Source organism: Thamnophis sirtalis, unplaced genomic scaffold, assembly GCF_051295495.1.
Source record: "Thamnophis sirtalis isolate CommonGarterSnake01/CBP01778 unplaced genomic scaffold, rThaSir2_p1.2 scaffold_3, whole genome shotgun sequence".
Classification (NCBI taxonomy): domain Eukaryota; kingdom Metazoa; phylum Chordata; class Lepidosauria; order Squamata; family Natricidae; genus Thamnophis; species Thamnophis sirtalis.
Window position 1 is genome coordinate 158,173,524 of NW_028261383.1, and position 25,028 is coordinate 158,198,551.

Genomic DNA, 25,028 nt, shown 5'->3' on the forward strand with positions numbered 1-25,028 from the left:
CAGTTGTGAAGCAGATCACTGCAATTGTTAAGTGAATCGTGAGGTGGTTAAGCAACTCTAGCTTCCCCCATTGATTTTGCTTGTTGGAAGCCAGCTGGGAAAGTTACAAATATGATCATGGGACCCCAGAGCAGTGCAATTCTCATAAACATATGCTAGGTGCCAAGAGCCCAAATTTTGATCATGTGACTACGGGGGATGCTGCAACAGTCAGAGGTGTTAAAAAACAGCCATAAATCTTCTTTTTTTCATTTCTGTAGTAATTTCAAAAGGTCATTAAACCTCGATTGTTGTAAGTCAGGAACAACCTGTACATTCCCCATTGCTGTCCTAACTGAAACAGTCTTGTGCCCATCAATTAAACGTAGCCTTGCATTTCTAGTCCTTGTTGCTCCACACAACCTCACTGCTTCTAAATTAAGCTCTGAGGATATTGTCTTTTCATACGACACAGCATGGAACATCTGTCAAGTGCTTACTGATGAGTCCAAACCAGAAAGAACAAAAGAGGAACAGGGTCATCCTCTCCTTTCTTCCCTTCCGTTCAGCATCCCTAACACTCCAGCAAAGCTTTCGTTGATGCTTAAATGCTACCAAAGCCCAAAATGTTTCCTGCAAAGGTAAGCCACAAGCTGCTTTCCTCAAAGAAACTCCACACAGGCCTCTGCCCAATCAGGGCTGGGTTGCCATATCTTGCCTGCTGCAGTGCATTATAGCTTTGATCTCAGTCTCTCTGGCACCTGTGTAAGTGTTGTTGATGCCCGCAGTCAGCAAAGTAGGTCAAAGTCACCCACAATGGGAGAAAGGGCAGGATGAGGGGGCAGCTCTAAGTTGCGAAGGAAAAGAGTATTTTTGATACGCAAAACCAGCTCCTTGTAAGAATCCAGTGGGAATAAGAAATTAAAACAACCTTACACACTGTTGTTCACTTGAGGGTAGTAATCATCAAGCTCATTTGACAAGGCGGTACACCAAAGAGTATTGTCTAATAAACAACAAGCAACTCTTTTCCAATGTATAAAACTTATTTGCTCTTCTATGCTTGTTTGTCCAGAACTGATGCTAACTCACTACAAGTGTACAGATACGGTAGCCCTCAACTTTTGACCACAATCGAGCCCAAAATTTCTGTTGCTAAGTAACACATTTGTTGAATTTAGCACCATTTTATGACTTTTCTTGCTACAGTTACTAAGTGAATCACTGCACTTATTAAATTACTAACACAGTTGCTAAGTCAATCTGGCTTCCCCATTGACTTTGCTTATCAAAAGGTGATCACATCACCCCGGGACACTGCAACCATCATAAACAGTGGTCAGTTGCCAAGCATCTGAATTATGATCATGTGACCATGTGAAAAGCAGTCATAAGTCACTTTTTCCAGTGATATTGTAACTTTGAATGGTCACTAAACAAACTGTTGTATAACTCAACTAATCACAAATTTGGCTTGGATTCAAATTTATATATAAGGAGAGCTTCCTTTCTTTCCCTTGAAGTTTCTCTCCCTCCCTTTTAAGGCTGTCGTCATGCCTCTAATGCATACAAACTTTGTGTAGGTGGAGTTTTTCAATTTATTTATAAATCTGAACTCTGCATGTTCCCCAAGTGAGGCTATTGATCACAGGCAACCTGTATTTGGGGGTTGCCATTTTTGTGTAAGCATTGAACCCCATTTTGTGTTTGGGGAAAACGTCAGGACTATCCTTTTTTTAAAAAAAAAATCTGCCCGTAATGCCTTAAAATCTTTCTCATTTGAATCCAGTGAAGCTGTCAGAGCAGGATTCTGGGCAAGAAGACCAGAAACCAACTTAACAGAATGACCCAAAGGATCATCAAATCCAGTTGTGTCGATTCCTTGCCTATAAAAATGGCACAAATATACATTGCTATCTAAAGAGACATGGCAACGAGACAGCTGGGTGATCAATACGATAGCACAGAAGTGCAAAGCAAGCTGTTGTAACATTAACATCACTTTTAACAAGTGCCACAAAAATAAATAAAGAAGTGAGCTCCAACTTTTTTCAGTAGAGAACAATTATGAAAGACAGCAATCTCTTATTTTTGTGGTTGCCATATTGTTTTATGTATATTTTTTCTGGCATTTTTTTTAATCTTTACCTTTTGTTCCCTTCCCTTTCTTCCATTTATGTTAGTTTGTATTTTTTTTTGTTGAATTTTAACAAAGATCTGTGAAAAAACCCTTAATATCACCAACTAATTCCTGACCCATAAATGGCATGTTTGTTGACATGATTTATTTCATTCCATTACTCAACTGCTTGTTATCTGGTGTCCCCCTCCAACCCACCCTCGATCAAATTGAGAGGACACTTTTTCACCCCTTCAAGAAAATGTGCTGTGGATTAATCCAAGTAACATACAGATATGTAATCAGTGCTGAGGTTTTCAAATTATTAGATAAATCCCATAAAAGATTAGCTTTCGCAGAGCATCAGAAATTCTATATTCTTTTATACAACCTAATTCTGTGGGTCTGTGCTCTGCCTCAAAGGTTCCTTCTGATGCTGTTCTCACAATAGCAGCATTGGGTGAACATGCAGTCTCCAGTTTCATTCCCTTTTCAACTCCTCTACTGATATACCTGTCCTGATTCCCACTCCTCAAGATCCTGAGGGCTGGGGCTAGCCTTGAAAAGCAAGAGAGATACATGAGTCATACCCACTCTTCTCTCTCATTGGCATGAGAGCCATGGTGGTGCAGTGGTTAGAATGCTGTATTGTAGGCTAACTCCCTGCTCGCTGCCAGGAGTTCGATTCTGTCCAGCTCAAGGTAGATTCAGCCTTCCATCCTTCATTCGGTAAAATGAAGATTTGGATTATTGGGGGCAATATGCTGACTCTGTAAACTGCTTAAGAAAGGGCTATATAGCACTCTGAAGCAGTATATAAGTCTAAGTGTTATTGCAGTGATGGCAAGTGTTATTGCAGTGAGAAGTCTAAGTGTTATTGCAGTGATGGCAGAGAGTGTCCAAACTGGAAAGTGCACACACGCACGCACCAGAGCACCAGAAACTCAACGACCAGCTAGCGGGTGCACATGTGCGCCTTGGAAACCCAACAACCAGCTAGCATGCGTGCCTTGGAAACCCAACAACCAGCTGGCTGAACTGGGGCGACAGTGCATGTGCCCATAGAGAGGGCTCCGTGTGCTATGCCATCACGGTATAATTGCTATACTTCTGCTGTCTTCCTAGTATTTTGCTTAGTAGAGGTCACCATAAACTAGGCACTGGCCTTGCTTAAGGGAAGGCAAAAAGAAAAGGAGGATTTTTTCTTGGGATAGATCATTTTGTATAAATTATAGAAAATGTACAAATCCCTAATTGACTGATTTTCCAACAATCCCTTTTGAGTAACAATCCGTTTATATCCTTCTAACAATATGAAGCTGGAGCTGCAACCAACACTTTCCCTGGAGTGTGTGTGTTTGTGTGTTTGTGTCTTTGCAGCAGGGATGAAGTGGCTTAGAGATATCAAGATTCTCTCTTCCACATAACCATGAAATATGCTGGGACTCCATCTATCACTCCCTACCAACTGCAGTATCAGCTTCAGCAGTAAAATTAATGGCTGAGCAAAAATACCAATGCTCTTGACTGCCCAAATTCTGTAATTTTCACAGAAGTCTAACAGCATATGCAAACATAAGGGGGGGAGCATTTGGTATTTGTAGATGTATGTACTGTGATGTTATTTGTAGAACCACGAACTGAACGCCCAATGCATATACTTCACTGTACTAGCTGAGACTATAGAACTCTGAGACAATGTGTTATTTTGAGCATGAAGAGAGGTCAAGGATCTGTGGGGAAAGGACAAAGCACTAGTTAATTTTCTCCTTAAGAAGAAAGCTGTCTATAAAAACCACTGACTGTTAGAAAATGAATGGATTCTGGAAAAACAGGACGACATTCCTGGTTTGTATACCCAAAATAAAATAGCCTATGGAAGAAAACATCAAACAATATCAAAAGCAGAAAACAATGTTTTGAACACACCTAGGCTCCACGGACAGTTTCTACTGAAAACACAGAGAACTCTTTGAAATGAATGGAGATATATGTATTGGCACAATAGGGTATTCGGTGCCAAAGTTTTGGTGCAAAAGACACTCAGGCCAGAAAGCTAGAAATATTTCTTTGGCACCTGGAAACAGTAACACCAGCATATGAATAATGCAGTTTATATAACATTATTGGTCTAATTGATTACTCTTTTAAACATAACTTCCTTGTTAAAAGGAAAAGACTCTTAAGGCTACAGATAAGAGCCTGGCAGTAACAGTGTGTGGAAAGAATGGTTTAATGAAACACAGGTTTCCTTTAACAGTTGCAATGGCTTCTGGCTAGCAGAAGGCCACATTTCACCATTCTATGGCTGAAAATATGTGCAGCTACTATATTCTCCAGATTTGTAGCCTGGAACCAAAATAATTATTTTGAAGCATAACTCAGATACCATCTCTCTCCAAATATTTACAGCCTAAGCTTCATCTACTGAGATCTAATATCGATGAAGGGATTAACATTGTTTTAAATATATATATATTTACAGAACATACCTTATTCAGGTAGTCCTCAACTTACAACCATTCGTTTAGCACTGAAAAAAGTGACTTATGACTATTTTTCACACTTGCAATCATGCAGTATCCCATAGTCACGTGACCAAAATTCAGATGCTGGGCAATTAGTTCAAATTTATCAAGGTTGCTCTGTGTGTGTGTGTGTGTGTGTGTGTGTGTGTGTGTGTGATGTGATCACCTTTTGTGACCTCCTTTGGGGAAGCCAGATTCACCTAACAATTGTGTTACTAACTTAACAACTGCAGTGATTCACTTAAAAATTGTCGCAAGAAAAGTTGTAAAATGGGATAAAAGTCACTTAACATATCTCACTTAGCAACAGAAATTTTGAACTCAACTGTGTTCGAGGACTACCTGTATAAGGCACTTATAGCTTAAATGTCTGTAATTGCAAGTGTAGAGCCAGCATGAAGAACAGAAAAAATGCTTTTAATTCCAGAATTTACAGAATGGTTGGCAAATGCCAACCCAAAGGAACAATCTGATCCTAGATCCAGCCGTTATTATGTGTTCAGCCCAAACACACACTTAGGGTGATTTATGAGAGAGGCAAAAATTCTAGAATACACAGGCTTATTCATTTCCATATTCTACTCCCGTTGTGCCTCCTTCCAAGAAAAGGAGAAGCAAGCTTTGAAACGTTCATCTTCAGCAAGGACCAAAGGGAAGAGAAAGATTTGATTCTTTGCCTTTGAAATCCAATTTAAATCTGTTTGCAAACTGGTCTATTTGCCAACCACTGCCATTGCAGTGTTTCTGTGCCTCTCGCTTCTGAGTCTATTGTCGAATACCTTAAGCGGGAATTAATTTTGAGTGCTTCTTCATAGGACAGGCCATTTTCCAGCAGTACTAATATACAGGATGCTACACTAAGCACAGCATCCCTTTGACACTTCGGGCAGCTTTGAAAGCCAACAGCTTCCATCCACTCCTGTGGGAGAAAAGGTGGCAACAACCATTCCTTTTACAATCGTTGTAAGTTTTCCTTTTTCACTTGGTGTGTCAGACAGTTCTCTAGGTTTGCCATATACTGTAGGTGCAAAAAGTAGAGGCAAACAAAACATCATTTACACAACATTTCCAAAGACAACCCAGAGCACAGTCCTAAGACTCCTGCAATTTAGATGGGGGTGCTGAACTAAGCAAGAGTTGAAGCAGCAAAATATGACACTTGAAGCCAAACTACCTGTCAGTCTCACCTGAAAGCCACTTCTAGGACACTGGAAACAGCCTGCCTTTCCTACTTGTTCTCGTCGCCAGCACCTTTTTTAAATTTATTATTTATATCTCATCTTTATTATTTTAATATAAACAACTCAAGGCAGTGCATATATCTAATCCTCCTTCCTTCTCCTATTTTCCCAACAACAACAACAACAACAGTGATAGGCGAGATGGACTGAGGGTGAGTGACAGGCCCATGGTCACCCAGCTGGCTTTCATGGCTCTGGTAAGACTAGAACTCATGATCTTCCAGTTCTTAGCGCGATGCCTTAACCACTAGAGCAGTGATGGCAAACGTGTTTCTGCTCGGGTGCCAAAAAGGTGTACGTATGATAACGTATAAGTGCGTGCTCACACCCATAATGCAATGCCCTCCCCCAGGGAACATGCACGCACACCACCACCATCACCGGTACCCACCCACCCCTGTGTATGCGCACAGGCCTCACTGAAGCCTCCGGACTTCCGGTAGCCCTGTGGGGCCATTTTTCACTTTCCCCAAGGTTTAGGAAAGCCTCCTGAAGCTTGGAGAGGGTATGAAACACCCCAATGGGCCTACCAGAAGTTCATTTCCTAACTTCCGGTAGGCCAGTTGGGCCCATTTTTCACCATCCACAGGCTCCTGAGGCTTTCCTGAAGCCTGGGGAGGGTGAAAACGACCTCTCCCTGCCCTCTGTAAGTCTGAAAATCAGCTGGCCAGCGCGCGTATGTGCACTGGAGCTGACATAGGGTAACGCCTCGCGTGCCCTCAGATATGGCTCGCGTGCCATAGGTTCGCCATCAGGCACTAGAGCAAGCTGACTCTCTTCAGAAGCTCAGCCCATAGCTAGTAAGGGTGAAGCCCAAAACTGAGGCAGGGAGCATGGAAGGCCACCTGTTTCTCCAACGAGAAAACATAGCAGAGGAGAAACCTGCTAGAATCCACATTCCAACCGATGGGGAAGCACACGAGCGAGTGAAAAGAATTACTTCCCAAAACTGAAGACAACCAAAGTTTTTTTTCCCCCAAAAAATATCAACAGGTGCTTTGCAGCCAGTGCTATGCTTGATAACAAAGACGGAGGAAAAAAACCTTGTACAGAAGACATACAGATTTGTCCTTCGGGCACTCTGTGTGATTATTCCTGTATTACTTGAACAAGTACAGGTAATCCTTGGCTTAACCACCATAATGAACGTTTCATTGCTAAGCAAGACAATTAAGTGAGTTACGTCCTACTTTACTATCTTTTTTCCCACAGCGAATTAGGGCAGTTGTTAAGTGAATCCAGCTTCCCCTGTTGACTTTGCTTGTTGGAAGCCAGCTGGGAAGGTTACAAATGGTGATCACAGGACAGCGCAACTGTCATAAATACATGCCAGTGGTCAAGCACCCGAATTTGGATCATGTGACCATCAGGATGCTGCAACGATCACACATTTGAAAACAGTCATAAGTCACCTTTTTAGCACTGTTGTACGTTCAAATGGCCATTAGATGAATGGTTGTAAGCTGAGGACTACCTGTAAGGCGTACGGGCCCATGACATGTTTCTATTCACGCAGAAATCAACAATGCCCATTTTCCAAACATGAAAATGCATGAGGTTTGCTTGCTGTTTCCTATCCCTAATGTAGATTTTTAGAGAATTTACCTGTCAAAAATATAGTTGGATGCCTTAGCCTAGTCTTCTCTCTATCAAGACACAAACTTGCAATGTTATCCAATCCAAAATGTATACCTAGTTCCCAATTCTGTTCAATTCTTGACCTATAATATCAAACACTGCTATCTTTGACATGCTTGACATGTTTATCCACATGTTAACCTCATGTTACCCTATCATACTGAACTATAAAATATCCACCTAGTAACTGCATTATTTAGAAGGCCAGCAGACAGCTGAGTAGTTCAGTGTGCTCTGCCAACACAGCCATCATAAATGCCACAGGAACTAGCATGTATAAAAGAATTTCAACTGCCTAAGCTGCCTGAGAAGGTTGGACTCATCAAAGGATCACCTGCTCCCAGCTGGAATCTCCATTGCAGATTCTTCTCTGTCAACAGAGTGGTTTTCTAGTTCCTGTGGACTGTTCCTTCCATCCCATTAGCCAGGATGACTAAGGTTTTTAATTCCAACACAAGGTATCTGACTAAGGAATACTACCACAGAGGTCGGGATCCTTTATTTTACAGTATACAGAATTAGTTATCATATCTCAATTCCGAATCTTTGCTTATCGGGGCCAAAAATGTCTAACTCTGAGAAACATCCTCCTGAATAATCTACAGAAAGCTGCAACCCTTCCTCAAGGTATGAAAAACATATGAAGAATGGTTGCAGTCTAGTGAAAAGAAGTCCTAGCGACATGATAGCAATATTCCAATATCTGAGGGGCTGCCACAAAGAAGAGAAGATCAACCTATTTTCCAAAGCAGCAGAAGGCAAGACAAGAAATAATGGTTGTAAACTAATCAAGGAGAAAAGCAACCAGGAATTAAGAAGAAACTTCTTAACAGTGAGAACACTTAAGAACAGCTTGCCTTCAGACGTTTTGGGTGCTCCAATACTGAAGGCTTTCAAGAAGAGACTGGAAAACCACTTTTCTGAAATGGTATAGGGCAGGAGTGTCAAACTCAAGGCCTGAGGGCCGGATTCGGCCAATGCAATCAAGTTTGACACCCCTGGTATAGAGTCTCCTACTTGAGCAAGGGGTTGGACTAGAAGGTCTCCAAGGTTCCTTCCAACTCTATTCTGATTGAAGGTATATGGCCTTGCCCTGACTAGTGGTCATTCCCCAGGAGTGCCTGGAATGGTGGCAAAATGGGAGTTCGGTTGACTGTATCGGGGAACAACTTAATCATTCCAAGTCCCCTCTGACCATAAATATCTCCTATGACTTTCTTTTTTGGCTCAGCAGAAGGCTGTGTCATACCTAAGCCAGCCAGGGAGGAAAGGAATCTGAGAGTAGACTGAACTTCCCATGAGCTGTAGATGGATGTATCTGCCTTGAATAACCTTAGTCCTTATAAATAGAATCCACCAAAGACTGTTTTGGTAGGGAAAACATTCCTGACCTGTTCTGCCAGCCTTCAAAAGATTGCTCCTGGGCCCTGAGGGCAGATGTAACTATGTTTGGCCTCCTCTTTTCTCAGTGAATCATTTTGTGATTAACTGGAGGAATTCTCGGGCATGTACACGTGCCAGGCTTGTGTTGTTAGAGGATTGCACTCAGGATTAGTTGGTATAGAAACATATTTTCAGCCCCCACTTATGCCCTGAAGAAAATATTTCAAATACGAAAGCTGACCCACCTCAAGAAAAGGGGAGCCTGGCACCCATTCAGTTTCTAGGGATACTGCGCTCTTGCAAAATTCCTATTTGAGAATAGGGTCATCCCCAAAAGAATCAATATTGAATGACAGCTGTCCAACAAAAAGCACACTAACAAATGTGATCTGACTGAGATGTCACTACAATGGTACCTCAGTACTTATCGTGAATTGGTTCCGGAAGGTGTGATAAGCACTAAAAAGGATGTGTGTCAAACAAATTTTTCCCATAAGGAATAATGTAATGAGTCACAAGGCAGCCAACACCAACAAGTTCTAGCTTGAGTACCAAACAATGAGTACCGGGCAAAATTTTCATGTCACAATGTGTTGAGCACCAAATTTATGAGTTTCAAACAGTTCATTACCAAGGTAACATTGTACCTGGCAAAGGATTTGAGTCTCACCTCGATGTGAAACCAGAAATTATCATAAATGGACCCCCTGGAATATCAAAGAACTTAAAAGTGGCTACATATAGTAGCAGGGTAGAACAAATAACTGGAAAAATAAAATTTTCTGAACATTAGGAGTAAAGGATTCTGTTCCATTATTAGACTGGGTCCATACATCATGCCAAACCATGGCTTCCTTAACTGTGCTACTTAATCACCAAGTGGCTGGGAAGTTCACACACTTAAGTCAAAACCAAACAAAGTATAGCTTAGCACAGTGTGCAAACTGGGTCACTCAGTGAAATCTCTTGCTCAATATTGTCAGCTCAGCACGCAATTACTGTTGCAGGGAACTCCAAAACTTCTGAGAACAATTTTTTTCCCAACCCTCCTGGAGGTGGAAGAAATTGGCTGCTAAAGCTTCCTCCAGTAAAAGTGGTGCTCTACTAGCAAGCCATGAACAATTGGCCTCAAACAATTGTCCTTTGTAGTGGATCAACTAAGATACAAGACCAAACACTGAAGAAATCAAATCTCCACTGAGAAGCAGTCTAGAGTCCTCACATCTGTCCCTACCTCCTGTTTTGGGGCAGCAGCTTGGCAGTTTCATTTGCCAGCATCTCTCTCTTTAGGGACACCTTGAATTTGAGAGAGACAAGTACTTCAACCAATGTATACAATCAAGATTGGAGAGATAGAAGATAGAACACTAGTAAGTCGCTGCATTCTAATGCTTTAAAAAATTCCCCATATGGAACTGCAAAAGCAGCTTTAAGATATATGAAGCAGCTTCAGTTCAACTCCCAGAATTCCCCAGCAAAAGCATGCTTGGTGGAAAATTCTGGGAAGTGAAGTCCACATATATTAAAGTTGCCAAGGTTGGGAAACACTGATCCAAAGGATCATTTACAAGGAGAGAGAAATAAAGATATGCATCATACTGTGAAAAGAGAGCAGAGCTGAGAACGGCTATCCCAGTTCTCCTGCACATTTCAAAACTTTTAACAGCAAATTTAAGAAACCCAGCAAGGAAGACATCCTTACATGGAAGTTAATGCAATCTAGGTTTGCATGCAATCTACATTAAACCAACAGATACACATACAAGGAACAAAGTTAAGTGAAAATAGAATAATATTTTATTCTTTGGAATAATATGCCAAATCTCCAGCAGCAAAAGATAAAAGTCATCTGCATGAAACACCACACATATATAATCTGTGTCTACCAACATTTGTATCTACAGCGTTCTGCTTCTGAAAAGTTAGCACCCAAATCGCTTTGCAGATCAATGAAGCTATGGCGCCTTTAAAAATCTTGCTTAAGATTGCTGCAGAAATTTAATCAAAACCTATCTTCAAGTGCAGTAACGAACAGAAGCCTTTAAAAAAAAAACCAGCATAATATCTAATTCTGCCCAGGCATTCCTTTCTCCCTTTTCTTTCCTCTGAGCTGTCTGGGTAATTCTGGGAATTGAAGTCCACCCATCTTCAAGTTGCCACGATTGAGAAACACTCTTCTGGATGGTTTGGACTACAATTCTCATGATGTCTGAACTCAGCTTATTGGAGTTAAAATCCGCACCTGCTGCAGGACATCAGACCATTTACCTCAGACATATCAAAAAGTGTTGGGGGGGGGTTGGATTAGCCCAGGAACCTAGTTTATCTGAAAACAGTGGCTTTCCTTGCCTCAACGCTTTCCCGGTTTTGTTTTCGACTATTGACTGCAAACTCTTCTCCTACATTCCACAACAGTCAAATCGCCCTGACCCCACCTAACCTCTCCCGCATCCATACAAAAGGCGGGCTGTAGGGAGCCTTCCCTCCCCCCCCCACCCACCTCCCATTCTTCCAGCCGAGGATAACGCAAAAACAAGAAGCCGCTTTCCAGAACCATCCATCAAACATCGCTCGGGTTTGTTTACCGAGCAGCACAAATTGCAGCGGCAACCCATCTGACCCCGTTTCATTGTACACAAATCAAAGCGATTTGGAACAGCGATTCTCGGAGGGGGGGGTGTCTCCCCACCCCTCAAAGTCCCTGTCCCTCACCCAGTCCCAGTAGTGAAAGATCCGCAGTCTCCTAGAATTTGCACTGCACCAATAAGTCCCCTCTTTCTTTCTTTGTATTGCATACATTTCCAATCGGCTGTTTTGTAGTCCCTCTTCCATAACCATTTCAGTACCAACAAAAACTGTTTTTACCACCACCACCCCGGACTCCCCTTCTCCCTTCGCTTTTGCAGTGGATTCCCCAACCCAACCCAATCCCTCTTTTTTTTGGGGGGGGGAACCCGTTTCCATAGACGTTGGCAACCCAAGAAAGGCTAACAATCTAAAACAGAATGCCAAAGAAGGCATTTCCCGGTGACTGTTTGTTTTTTTTAAAGGAAAATGAATTAAAACCCCCAGACTTAGTCGCTCCTTCCGGTGTAGTGAGCTACAGTGTAGTGGGGCAAGCTAAGGAGTGGAAAATGTTAAAAAAGAACCCCACCCGCCCGTGATGGCATGAAAATACAAAAAAAAAAAAAACCCATTCAACACCGTAGCGAGCTTCTCGGCTACTTCATTTCCTCTCTTTCTCGACCTCCCTCGGTTGGCGCCCACCAGCCCACTTGCAATCCGGAGGGGAAGTGGGGGGCGAGAGAGAGAGAGAAAGGAGAAATAAAATTGCAGCAGAAAACAAGAGGCTTACCGGAATTGTTATCCATGCTGGGTCTCTCTCTCTTCCGCCGTCCTCCCGTTATTAGTGCAAACCTTGCTTCTCGGGTTGCCGAAATGCAATAATAATAATAATAAAAATAAAAATAAAGAGGGGAGGTAGGGAATCGCCTCGGGGAGGGCAATGAAGAGTTGCGCGTTCAATTTGCTGGCTTTCGTAGGAAGCGCTGGGCTCTCCCAAATGGAGCCAAAAAACAATAATAACTAGAAAGGGGGCGATCGGTAGCAAAAGCCGGCTGTGCGCGACGAGGGAATCCTCCCCACCGTCCCCCCTCTTCCCCCGCCTCTGTGTGTGTGTGTGCGCGTCTGTGTGTGTGTGTGTGTGTGAGAGAGATAGAGAGAGAGGAGCGCGCGCGCGTGCTTGCCTACTCCCGAGCCACCGCGCTCTGCAAAATGGTTTGTGCTTCCAGGAGGCAGCGGTCGTGTTCTCCACTGCGATTTCCACGTGCTTTTTGGAAGCAAGGCTCGGCAAGAGGCTGAAGCCGAGCCGTTCCCTCTCCCTCCCTCCCTCCCCAACCCAGTTCCCTGAATTCGAGGCTATGTGGGTGAGCGTTCCCGCTGGGGGTTGGGTTGCGGGTGTTGTTTTTTTTTTTCTCTCCCTTCCCCTTTGCTTATTCAACTCCCAAGATGAATCGCTGGCTCTTGTTTTTCAGCCAAGGCGAAGAGCGGGGGAGTTAGGATCTGGCGTACCTCAAGCGGCTGGCTCATGTGTAGCCTGCATGTGACAGAATCAAAGGCTTGCCCCACTGACACACATTCGGGCAGCCCAAGCGATGACATCAGCTCCGCGGCTCTGCACATGGGCAGGAGGGCGGGGCGGGAGGAGGGACGCGGCGGAGCTCGGGATAGAGGAAGAAATTCGCACATACGCACCGGCCCCACACTGGTCCCAGGTCGGACGTTGTCGAAGGGCAAGGCTCAGGGTTTTTGCCTGCGTCGAAAATGGAATCGGGTGAAGCGGGCGCTCCGAGCGAGCGAGAGCAAGAAAAACGGGCAGAGGTGAGGCGCACCGCTTTGCGACTTCTGCTAAGTGAGTGTAAGGGGCGCTGCAAAAAAAAAAAAAAAGCAGAGATGGACCTCTGTTATTACAGAAACTGCCAAAGAGCCATCAGTAAACAGCCCAACCAAAGAATCTGTAAAACCGCCCCCCCACCCTCACATAGGCAAGACACCAGAATATAAACTGATAGCAAATTAGTAGTGGCGGATTAAGGCTTACTGATGCCCTAAGCATTGACAAATCTTGGTGCCCCCCCTCCTTTGTACATACGGTACAAATCTTCATTAGTTTCTTTTTTCTTTCTCAACTTAGTGGTGCCCCCTTGGGGCTGGTGCCCTAAGCAGGTGCTTAGTCTGCTTAATGGTTACTTACTAGCACTTGATGGTGTTACTTAGTTAGGGTAATGAAACATCTGCAAGAAAACAAGCAAGCTCAGAGCAATGCCGCTTCACGGTGCTCTACAGCCCTCTCTAAGTGGTTTATAGAATCAGCACATTGCCCCTAACAATCTGGGTCCTCATTTTACCCACCTCGGAAGGATGGGATGCTGAGTCAACCTTGAGCATGGTGGGATTCGAACTGCCAAATTGCAGTCAGTAGGCAGTCAGCAGAAGTAGCCTGCAGTACTGCATTATAAACCATTATGCCACTGCGGCTCTCAGAGTGCACCAAGGACCCTCAGCTACACATATTCTCCTTTATTGGTCTTTGATTACCTCATAAGAGGTTTTGGGTTTGCCCCCTTCCTCGGCCCCTTCCCCACCCCAAGTCTTCTGAGAGTTGGCAGGCATACAAGTTTAATAAATTTTTACTTTATTGTGGTTGGTTGCACAGCCGGCCAGATGTTAAGACTCGATTTGGCATTTTTATCAACCGATCGAATCCTTCCCAAGAATCTGGGATAGGCAGATGCTTTATTAATTTGGAAGAAAGATAGACATATTGAATTTGTTATGGTACAGCTGTTTGGTGTGCCTTTCTGCATATGTTAGGAAAAAAGAGATAATATTCTGCAAGTTTTGCCCTATGGACATATTCAGCTAAGTTATGGAAAGAGTTGCATAGTCTCTGCTAAGCATGATTTGTGGTTATTTTCCAGAGAGGGGTTTAATTAGGCTAAAAATGCACACACTTACCTGAATGCATGCTTCACTGCACCTAATTAGACTCACTTTTGAGAAGATGCATGAAGAATTTAATGGGAATTCCAGGCTTAAGAAAATTCCTTAGTTCTCTTAATTTCCCTGGGACTAAGGATGAATACCAACAGCTAAATTATCACATCTATTAAAGACGAACTGATGCACAAGAAAAAATTAAGCCATTCTTATGCTTATGTTATTCATCGTAACCTGAAATGCTATTGAAAGATATCTGTATGCCCTAGCTTTGCTAACATAAGGATGGGAAGTGGGAAGCTCTCATCCTAATTTCTAAATCTTAGACCACAATCCCTGTAATCACAGATAAAATCTGCCTAATCTTTCCTTTCAGGTTTGGGAAAAGAAAAGAGATGCCAAAAAAAAGGTTTCTTTTTGTCTCTGATCCCACTGTTCCTTTACTTCTACCATTCAGCTGTAATACATTACGGCTGAAGGAAGGGGCCTTTAGCAAAAAATGTTTCCTGTTATAATAAAAGGAAGACTGAAGACGGAAGACCATTTTAATAACCCATGGAGCCTATTCAAAAGGAACTTGGGCATATTTAAATGCTTTCATGTTTAAATGCTCAGAATGACAAGCAGTTCTCCACATAATCATTAGGAATAGAATCTAAAGCTTCCTGTTAGTGAAATAAACTTGCTTTACATAAAACCAGCCACAGACATACTATGTGTATGGATATATGTGTGTGCATATATGGGTATGTGTGTGTATGTATCTGTGTATGTATATATAGTTCTCGACTTATGATAATTGGGACCAGAATTTTCATTGCAAAGGTGGTTGTTAAGAGAGTTGCACTCAATTTTATGGCCTTTTTTGCTTTGGTTGTTAAGCAAATCACTGCAGTTATTAAGTGAATCATGTGGTCATTAAGCAAACCTGGCTTTCCCCATTAATTCTGCTTGTTGGAAGTCAGCTGGGAAGGTTGTAAATGGCAATCACATGACCCTGGGATGCTACATGCCAGTTGCCAAGCATCCAAATTCTGATCACATGACCATGAGGATGCAACATTCATAAGTGCAGGGACTAGTTTAAGTCACTTTTTTCTGTGCAATTATAACTTCAAATGGTTGCTAAATGAATGGTTATAAGTCAAGGACCACTATTTATACATACGCACATATATACATATAATATGACAGGCTAAATGTGTTCCTCATGAGCAGATAGACTACAGGAAATTGTCTAGTTCCATTTTTTTAGTCCACAGCACTTCACAAGATCATACTACTGAAATTCAGTGGCTGAATATTGATTTCGAGCAGTGCAATTTTTCTTTTAATTAAATAAGGCTGTAAATAGGTTTATAAGGTCTCTGTGAATTCTAACATATTTATTTGATCTTATTTCCATCCCAAAAGCTGAAAATGTCAATCCATTCACTCCAAGGACATTGTGCATCTTCCCGCGGTCCTTGGGAGTGCTGTCCTAGGGTTTGTTTGTTTTTTTAATCATAAGTCTTGGCCGCAAAAAGATAATATGTTCTCTGTAGTCCAATATGTTCTTCTGCCAATAAGCATCCCCATACTTATGGGAAACCCTCAAATGTATACCAGTAGAATAGAAATTGAGCAACACAGGGTAACTTTCTCATCAGGTAGCAGGAGATGTTTGTTTGTCTCCATATCTATTTATTTTTACATACATTTTGGGAGATAACAAAGGACTAAAATCAAGAAATCATGATTAATAAAAGTAAGCTCAAAACTACTAACACATAGGTGCCCTTGAAAAGCATTCAGAAGCTGTAATTAATTCAAAATGTAGCAGCAGCGTAGGCAGTTTGGGGCATTTAAGGATATACTCATACAACTGACTACCAGCAGTTCGGCAGTTCAATCCTGAGCAGCTCAAGCTTGACTCAGCCTTCCATCAGTGATGGATTCCTACTGGTTCGGCCCGGTTCAGTTGAACCGGAAGTGGTTTGGCGGCCTGAGTCACTGAAACTGGCAGCGACCCAGGCCTGCCACACCCCCAAGTCGGCGGCGCCATCTTGTTTTTTGTTCCTGCGCATGTGCAGAACAATTTTAATTGCACTGTGTGCGCACACAGAGCGTGCATCAAGTGTACACACACACGTGGCACACACACGAGCAAACCAGCATTAGTGCCTGCCGGAATCCACCCCTGCCTTCCATCCTTTTGAGGTTGGTAAAATGAGGACCCAGATTGTTGCGGGCAATATGGTGACTATGTTAACTGCTTAGAGAGATCTGTAAAACACTGTGAATCGGTATATAAGTCTAAGTGCTATTGCTATTCCCTAAACCACGATTTCTAATGATCTTCTGAGTGCAATTCAAGATGCTGTTTATCATCTACAAAACAAGGCATGCCTGAGATTAAAAAAAAATCATTCCATTCTATAACCAATAAAAAGACAACCTCCAAACAATGCAGCCAATAATTTGTTTAGCATTCCAGCCCAGGTGCCTGAATGAACAACCAGATCTTTAACACTGTACAAAGGACAACGGGACAGGGTTGTCCAAAACCGTGACCCGTCAAAACCGCGCTCCACTAAGCCGTGCCCGATTAAACCGCGTCGCTGATGTCATCAACAGGGCGACAACAGCCAGCGCGGAGAAAGAAGGGCGCTTTAAATAGCGCTTTGAAAGCAAGCCGATTCAACTTAAGGTAAGGGTTAGGTTTAGGGTTAGGTTTAGGGTTAGCTTTAGGGTTAGGTTAAGGGTTAGGGTTAGGTTAAGGGTTAGGATTAGGTTTAGGGTTACATTAAGGGTTAGGTTTAGGGTTAGGTTAAGGGTTAGGTTTAGGGTTAGGTTAAGGGTTAGGTTTAGGATTAGGTTTAGGGGGGTTAGGTTTAGGTTTAGGGGTTAATTTTAGGTTTAGCGTTTACAGCGTGCTTCTGTCTCCGCGCTGTTGTCGCCCTGTTGATGACGTCAGCTACGCGGTTTCGTCGAGTGCGGTTTAGTCGAACGCGGTTTTGTGGTGGAACCGTCCAAAACTAATGGGGTGCTGTTCCAACGGGACAGGTATTTTGACAAACATGACTCCTACATCCTGCTTAATTGAAGGAATGCAGAGCATGCCCACTTGATTGGCTTGTGTAGGACAAGCAGAAACAGAGACTAGCAGTTTCACAAATAACCTGATCCTGTGCCTTGGATTTTGTAGATAATAATCAACATCTTGTATTGAACTTAGAAAATCACTAGAAGCCAGATTGGCTTATGGAGTAGTGAGTAGTGATGTTATATGAGTGTTATGAAATGCCCAAACTGCCTACTAATTACAGCTTCTGAATGCTCTTCAACAACACCCGACATACAGTACATTTTGGTAATTCAAACAGGAGATGAGAAATGTGAATTACTGTGATACAGGACCTGATCTAGAAACGGACACAAGTGGTGCACAACATGAACCTGGGCAACGGCTCTTGCAGCTACAGCTGCAATTTGCTGTAAAATGTAAATCCAAGGCACAACACTCCATCAGATCCTTCAACCACTGACCACTGCAGCGTATTAAAAGATAAGGCCACCAATTCCAATGTAACACAGGGCATCTACAATAAAAGCATTAGTAAAAGCACAAATAAAACCATAGGCCCCAGGAGAAAGATGATTCATTTTGTACACAATGCAACCCCAGGATCCACCATCCAGTTTAACCCAAGGATTGCAGGAACAGCCAGATGTAAGTGTCTCTTAATCATGGTCAGAATGGGGTCAGAACCATCTCAGCAGGAATATTGTTCCAGAGAGCGAGCCTGCCACATATAAGGCATACTTCTTAGATCTCAATAAGGGACTGTTTAATGGATGGAACTTGGAGCATGTTCACTCTCCCATATCAGACAGGATGAGCAGAAACTATGGAAGGTGCTTTCTTAGATTTTAACAGCCCAATACCATTATGGGCTTTTTGGCTTATAATTGGTACCTTAAATTACTCAAATGGGGAATGCTGTAGCCAGGGTTGCGATTCAAATAATTTAACAACCGGTTCTCTGCTCTAATGACCAGCTGGGTAGGCGTGGCTCAGTGGGCATGTGACTGTGTGGGCGTGGCCAACTCAATGTCACTCAGGTCGATGGGTGCTTCTGCTTAGCTGTTACAATGTAATAAGGGTTAACCAGAGAAGCGGTTTCTGTAAGCAGGGCAATAAAGGTTAGGCTAGAAACAACACCAGAATGTCTCTTTCCTGCCTTCCCTACAGGATGAGCCCTGTAAAATGTAAAAAAAAACAAAATGAGATTTCTTCCAACAACCGGTTCTCCAAACCGCTTAGAAAGTTAACAAGCGGTTCTCCCGAATAGGTGCGAACTGGCTGAATCTCACCCCTGGCTGTAGACTACTAGTAATCAGTGCAACTTGTAAAGCAGATACTTTACATGGACATCATGTGGCACGCCTGTAATCAATGGTCCCAACCTTTATGGCTTGGCAGCCCGGCAGGGGGATGGGGAGAGGAACCAGCCTGCTGCTCAGGAAAGTCAAGCTGTGCGTGCATGTGTGTGTGCACCAGCCTGCCACCTGCAGAAATTGAGCTGCGCATATGTGTGTATGGGTTCCACCACAAATCCGCGGTAGACTAAAGCGTGCTCGACGAAAGCGCGTACGTGACGTCATCACAGTGCGACGAAAACGGCACACTGTGAGCGGTAAATTTAAAATTAACGCGAAAACCTTACCCTAACCCCCCCAAACCTAACCCTAAACCTAACCCTAAACCTAACCCTTAACCTAACGCTAAACCTAACCCTAAACCTAACCCTCAACCTAACGCTAAACCTAACGCTAACCCTTAACCTAACCCTAAACCTAACCCTAACGCTTAATGTAACCCTAACCCTAACCCTTAACCTAACCCTAACCCTAACCCTTACCTTTATGTGAATTGGCTTGCTTTAATTTAATTTTAATTTTAATTTAATTTATTTTTAATTTTATTTGTCGCGCTGCTGATGACGTCACGTACGCGCTTTGATCGGGCGCGCTTTAGTGGACCGCGGTTTTGACGGGTCACGGTGTGTATGTGCTGGCCAGCCGCTCGCATGGGCGTTCTGAATGGGCCACAGCCTAGGAGTAGGCCACTGCCCGGAGATTGGGGACCCCTATCTATAATTGTTTCAGCGCAATCTGGATCAACTGTAGCTTCCAAGTGGTTTCAAGGGCAGCGCCTAGTAGGACATATTTATTTTATTTTATTATCATATTTAAGAACCAAACATCTCCCTCTCAGAGGGATTCTGGGCAGTGTACAATATTGGAGTAGTCCAGGAATGAGATGGTCAAAACATGAGCAACTTTTGGAGGGGTTCAGGAAAGAACACATTAGGCACACGAGATGGATTTGTGGAAAGACCCTTTTCGCTTCAGCTGCTACTTTGCAGCAAAAGCAGTCAATTCAAAAAGACCTTCACACTCTGTGCTTACCCTCAAGAGGAAAGTACAAACCTATTCATGACTAATATGGAAAATCACCAGCCCTGTAAAACCCCACAACCACTTAATTTTGTTAAGACTGAACCTGAGTCTGTTTTTCCTCCTGCAGGCTTCCACAGCCTCTGGATACTGAAGAAGATCATGACATCACCACCTAGTCAGCCTGGAGTTGAGATGTACAATTTGGTATCACCAACATCATCATAACTGACCTCAAATTGATAGATGACCTCATCCAGTGGCTTCCTATAGAAGCTAAACAGAGTATACAGCCCTGAAACGTCTCACAAATTAGGGGCCTCAGATAATGCTTGAGCAATGGGAAAACATGTGGACGAAAGGTTTAAATTTTACATTAAATTAAAAGAAAAAAATTATGATATACCATTGGAATTTAACACTAATTGTCAAGAAAATATAAAGATACCTCAAATGAATGTTGGAAATGTAAATGTAAAAGGAACTTTTTATCATTTATGGTGGACACATGACAAAGCAAAGAAATATTGAAGTAGGATTCACATCTGAATACATTAGATTCTTAAAGCAAATATAAAGATAAAACCAGAAACTTATTTTAGGCTTAATGATTAAAGAACTAAAAAAAATTGAAACCTTGAATGTTCTATGCACAAAAATGGAAGGATACTTTGATTCCCACAATGGATGAATGGGATGGAGATAGCAGAAATGGCTAAATTGACTGTGTTGATTAAAGAAAAAAAATACAATTAATTTTGTTTCTACTTGGAAACCGCTTTTGGACTTTGTGCTTGAGGTAGAAAAAAAAAGGAAACTTTGATTTTGGGTTTTGCCAATTAGATAGTTTTTTTTGTGATAGAAATGCTAGTATGTACTATTTTATAAAAGTAAAAAATCAAGGTCTGATTTTATTACCTTATTTTATACTCCAAAGGGAATCGGAAATCAATGTTTTTCTTTTCCTTTTCTCCTTTCCCAAAATTTCTTTCTTTGCTTTTTCCTTCTCTATTTCCCCATTATCTTTATTTTTCTTTGCATTTCTATATTTTATTTTTTTGATCAACTAATAAACATATTTAGCCATAAAAATATAGGGGTCTCAGACTTGATTGCTTCTTCTGTCAATACCATCTTCACCTAATGACAGAGAAAGTAGGAGAACCACTGCCACACCATGATGTCCACACTCCTAATTCCCTCAAACAGGCTAGAAGAACACCATGCTGGATGTTGTTAAAGGCCACTGAGAGATCAAGTAGAATCAGGATAGCAATAGCACTTAGACTTATATATCACTTTACACTGTAAACTCTCTAAATAGTTTACAGAATCAGTATATTACCCCCAATAATTTGGGTTCTCATTTTACTGTCCTCGGAAGGATGGAATCAACCTTGAGCCTGGTGAGATTCGAACTGCCAAATTGCAGGCAGCCGGCAGGCAGTAGAAGTAACCTGCAGTACTGAACTCTAACCACTGTGCCACGGAGGCTCATAGTTGGTACATAGTTGCACTACTTCTTCCTGCTCTGCTAGAGATAATTAATAAGCTCAACCAATGTTCTGTCAATACCATGACTTGGCCTAAAACCTGACTGAAAGGACTCTAGGTAATCAGTATCCCCCAACACCTATTTCTGCGGTCCAGCAACCTTCTCAACCACCTTCCATAAAATAGGAAGGTTGAAGTCTTGAAAATTGTCCAATATACGGTAGATGAGTCTAAACAAGGCTCCTGGAAGAGGGATGTGGCACTACCTCCTTCAATGACAAAGACAATGGGAAACACTCTCTCCCTCAAGAAAGCAGGCATTACCATGTTACATGTCATCTCCCAGGCAACCTTCACCAACAAGGAAGGCCATAGACCTAATAAACAGGTGACTGAGTTAACAGACCTGAGGATCCTATCCACTTTCTCGGGAGAGAGTTACTGCCTCCATTATCTCCAGGCTGTTCCTTCTGAATTCCCCAAGGGATTCCCTTATGTTCAAGAGACAAGCATTTGAATATCCCTCAGTTCTTTCTGAGGCCTCCAGAACAGAATCACTTTTGGGTGTTTTCAGGCAAGGTTAACAATTAATTTTTTTGTGAATTTTGCCAGGAATTCCAATCTCATTAAACAACTGCCATTATGGAGAGAGAGAGAAATAGCTCCCTGATCTATTTTGATAGGGACAGTACTTTTTTTAATAGTCTAGGAGACCTCTTTGTTCTCTCCCGGCCACTATTAATATTCTAGTACACCTAGAGGACCAGTTAGCTTTTCTAGGGGTGAAACGGTGTGAGCCAGAAGTAATATATATCTAGGGCACAGAGAAAGACCCTGCTGAATATGAAACTAGGACAACAGCTATTAATAGGACTCCTTTTCTACTTTGAAAAACTGGGACAGTGCACTGCACTATTGACACATTGCCAGAACAAAAGATTACAGAGTAAGGCAATGTGCATATCCAATTTTAGTGACTTGGAAGGTGACTTCTTGTCCTCAGCTAGGTGGACAGACCTAGCTGACCTTAACTGATCTTAAAAAGCAAAATAGAGCCAGACCTGGTTAGTAGTTGGATAGGAAATTACCAGGGAAAGCTAGAACTGTCGACTAGGTTAGAAATATTTTGTTTTTTTAAATCATGGAAGAAAGCAGTGAAAATCCACTTTCTTGGTGTTATTGAAAGGGGGGGGGAATGCAGACATGTCCATGAAGTTGCTAAGATTCAGGCCTGAATTAGGAGAAGATTTTTGTTTTGCCCTGGAAATCTTTGGCTCAAAAGCTGCATCACAGAAGCACCAATCATTTGCATAGCTGAACATGCTGTTGGAAATGTCTGTACTCTCCCTCAAAAGACACTATGCAGTCTGTCATAACAGCCACAGGAATAGCAACATAAAGCAAGATGTCTTAGCAAAAGTTTTTTTCCTTTCAGATCCCTTAAAGTTTTTCTCCACAGGTTGTATTGAAATGAGTAAAAGCTATACAGTAAAGAAACTCCTGTTAATTTCAAACATTGGCGGTCAAAAGCAGAGGTAAAGGAGTGAGTTTCATGGCTCTTAAAAGATCTTTGGCAAAGCAACAAAGGATAGATCTTTCTCTGCCAACTTGTCATGCAAACCATGCACCAAACTTCGAAATAAATATGCATCGTTACAGGAAATGACCATCACCTACCTTCCCTGCACGCAGGTTTCCTCCTGTGGCATCTGTCTGCTCTCAGGGAAGATAAATTGCTGAACAACTTGGACCTTTTCATCTTCTGTCCTAGACCTAGCCGGTCTTTTATTGGATCTGATAGGAGCATGCAATTGCTTCTAATACAGTAATAGAAAAGACTTATTACTTATGCCTCTGCATAGGTTTCTCTTCTGGGCATACCTCCTTCCCATCAATAGGCATGGTTGTATCAAAGAGAAAACGGGCTTTAGCACACAAACCTATTCAGGTCTTCTACCATTGGCAGCGACTAAGTCTCTATGAGCTCAAGGTAGTCAGTTCTAGAACAATGACTCAGAAACATGAAGTCTGATTGCAAGAACTCATCAGGTTCTAGTAAACACCTGAACATATATTTGATTTTAATTCAGGATTGAGGAAAAAATATTTATACCAGCTGTTTCCAGTCTTTCTCTTAGGGGTGTCAAACTTGATTTCATTGAGGGCCACATCAGGATTGACCCCCGGGGGGGGGAGCTGGCATGGGGCATGGCTGGGGGGGCATGGCCAGCTTGACATCACTTACGTTGGGGGCACCTGTGGTGGCCCAAGCACTCTTGTTAGCAAAAATGGGCCCCTGAGTTCCATTTTTGGCCGCGACAGTCTCCTGCGACAACTTCCTGTAACCCACTGCCAGGGAAAATGGAGCTTGGGAGAGCTTCCGTGAGCTCCATTTTCTCTGGCAGAGGCACTACGCGCTAGTCCTTTGCTGTCTCCAGGGCAGCTCCGGAGACCGGATCTAAGCACCCCGCGGGCCAGATCCGGCTCACGGGCCTTGAGTTTGACACCCCTGTCTTATGTGAACTATTACATTATAATTAAAGCTTGAGAGACCATCTCAAAAGCTTGGCCCAAGCAGTGGGGGTTTTCTAGTCTATAGAACACATCCAGATAATATCTGTAGGACATAGAAGAGAATTATTATATATATATATATATATTTATAGAATTACAAATAGTCCTCGACTTAGGACCACAATTAAACCCCAATTTTCTGTGGCTAAGCAAGGCAGTTGTTATGTGACTTCTTAGACTTTTCTTGCCACAGCCGCTAAGTGAATCACTGCAGTTATTAAGTTATTAAGACTTCTGTTGTTTCTTTGGCTCCGTGCATGGCATCGTCACCATCTCCCTACATAGTTTTGTAATATTCCCTGCTGCAGCTAACATATTAATTCATTCAGGAAAGAATTTTGCTTTGTGGGAAGAAACCCGACCACTGCAAAAGACCTCAAAGGAAAGAGAAAGAGGAGGGTTTGAAATACGGATAACGGAAATCCCCGGGTGAACCCAGCCTCTCTTGGATGTTTGTGGCAGATTGCAGAAACTGCACTCTGCACCAACACGGTCCAGAAATCTTGCCTTCCGACCCTCTTCAGGTGACCCAGATTCCAGCAGTAAAACTCTTCGTTTTGTCCTAAATAAAAAGAAGGCAGAGTTTTTCAGATCCAAACAAAAAGAGACGGTTGGGCAGCGAGAAGAGGCTCTTCCTTGATGTTTCAAGCGAGCCTGTCATCGTGACAAAAGGCCCACTTGCCTCAAGAGATGCCAAGAACATAATGGCAAGGGGAAAAGATCATTCAGGCCTTATTCCTCTCACAGAGAGAGGGCACAGCTTGCTTCCCCGGCCTTTCTAGTAGGAACGCTCTGCTCCAATTCTTGCTTTCCTCACTCCCTTCCCTCATTTTTTTTCCCCTTTTGTATTCTATCCGGTTTTAAGCCTGCACATGCACTTTGTTTTAGGATTACTTAGAGATGCCCAGTATACACCTTCTTTCCTGGCAGCCTAAGGCAACAGGGAAAGCACTCCCTTCTCTCATTTTTTCCACTCAACTCTGTGAGGGAGGTTGATCTAAAAGCGTAAACAGCCGAAAGACACTGAGGGATCTTCCGTTGGCTATTTCCAGGTGCCAACATCTCTATATAGGTCAGTGATGGCTAACCATTTTGTCATCACGTGCCAAAAGTGCGCGTGTGCACACAAAC

At 42.6% G+C, this 25,028-nt stretch overlaps 1 protein-coding gene and 1 long non-coding RNA gene across 2 annotated transcripts in view; one reads left to right on the plus strand and one right to left on the minus strand.

The window, feature by feature from the left end:
- LOC106547336 (nuclear receptor subfamily 1 group D member 1) overlaps nt 1-12,556 on the minus strand; it is a 43,428-nt gene extending 30,872 nt beyond the window's left edge. Inside the window, exon 1 of the mRNA XM_087710566.1 lies at nt 12,244-12,556. Within this exon, the coding sequence (XP_087566692.1) occupies nt 12,244-12,259 (16 nt within the window). The 5' untranslated portion in view covers nt 12,260-12,556. The remainder of the gene's footprint in view (nt 1-12,243) is intronic.
- Nucleotides 12,557-12,934: 378 nt separating this feature from the next.
- LOC148048281 (uncharacterized) lies at nt 12,935-20,923 on the plus strand. Its single transcript, XR_015696064.1, has 2 exons — nt 12,935-13,268; nt 19,960-20,923. It is a non-coding gene; the product is annotated as an uncharacterized LOC148048281 (long non-coding RNA).
- Nucleotides 20,924-25,028: the final 4,105 nt, after the last annotated feature.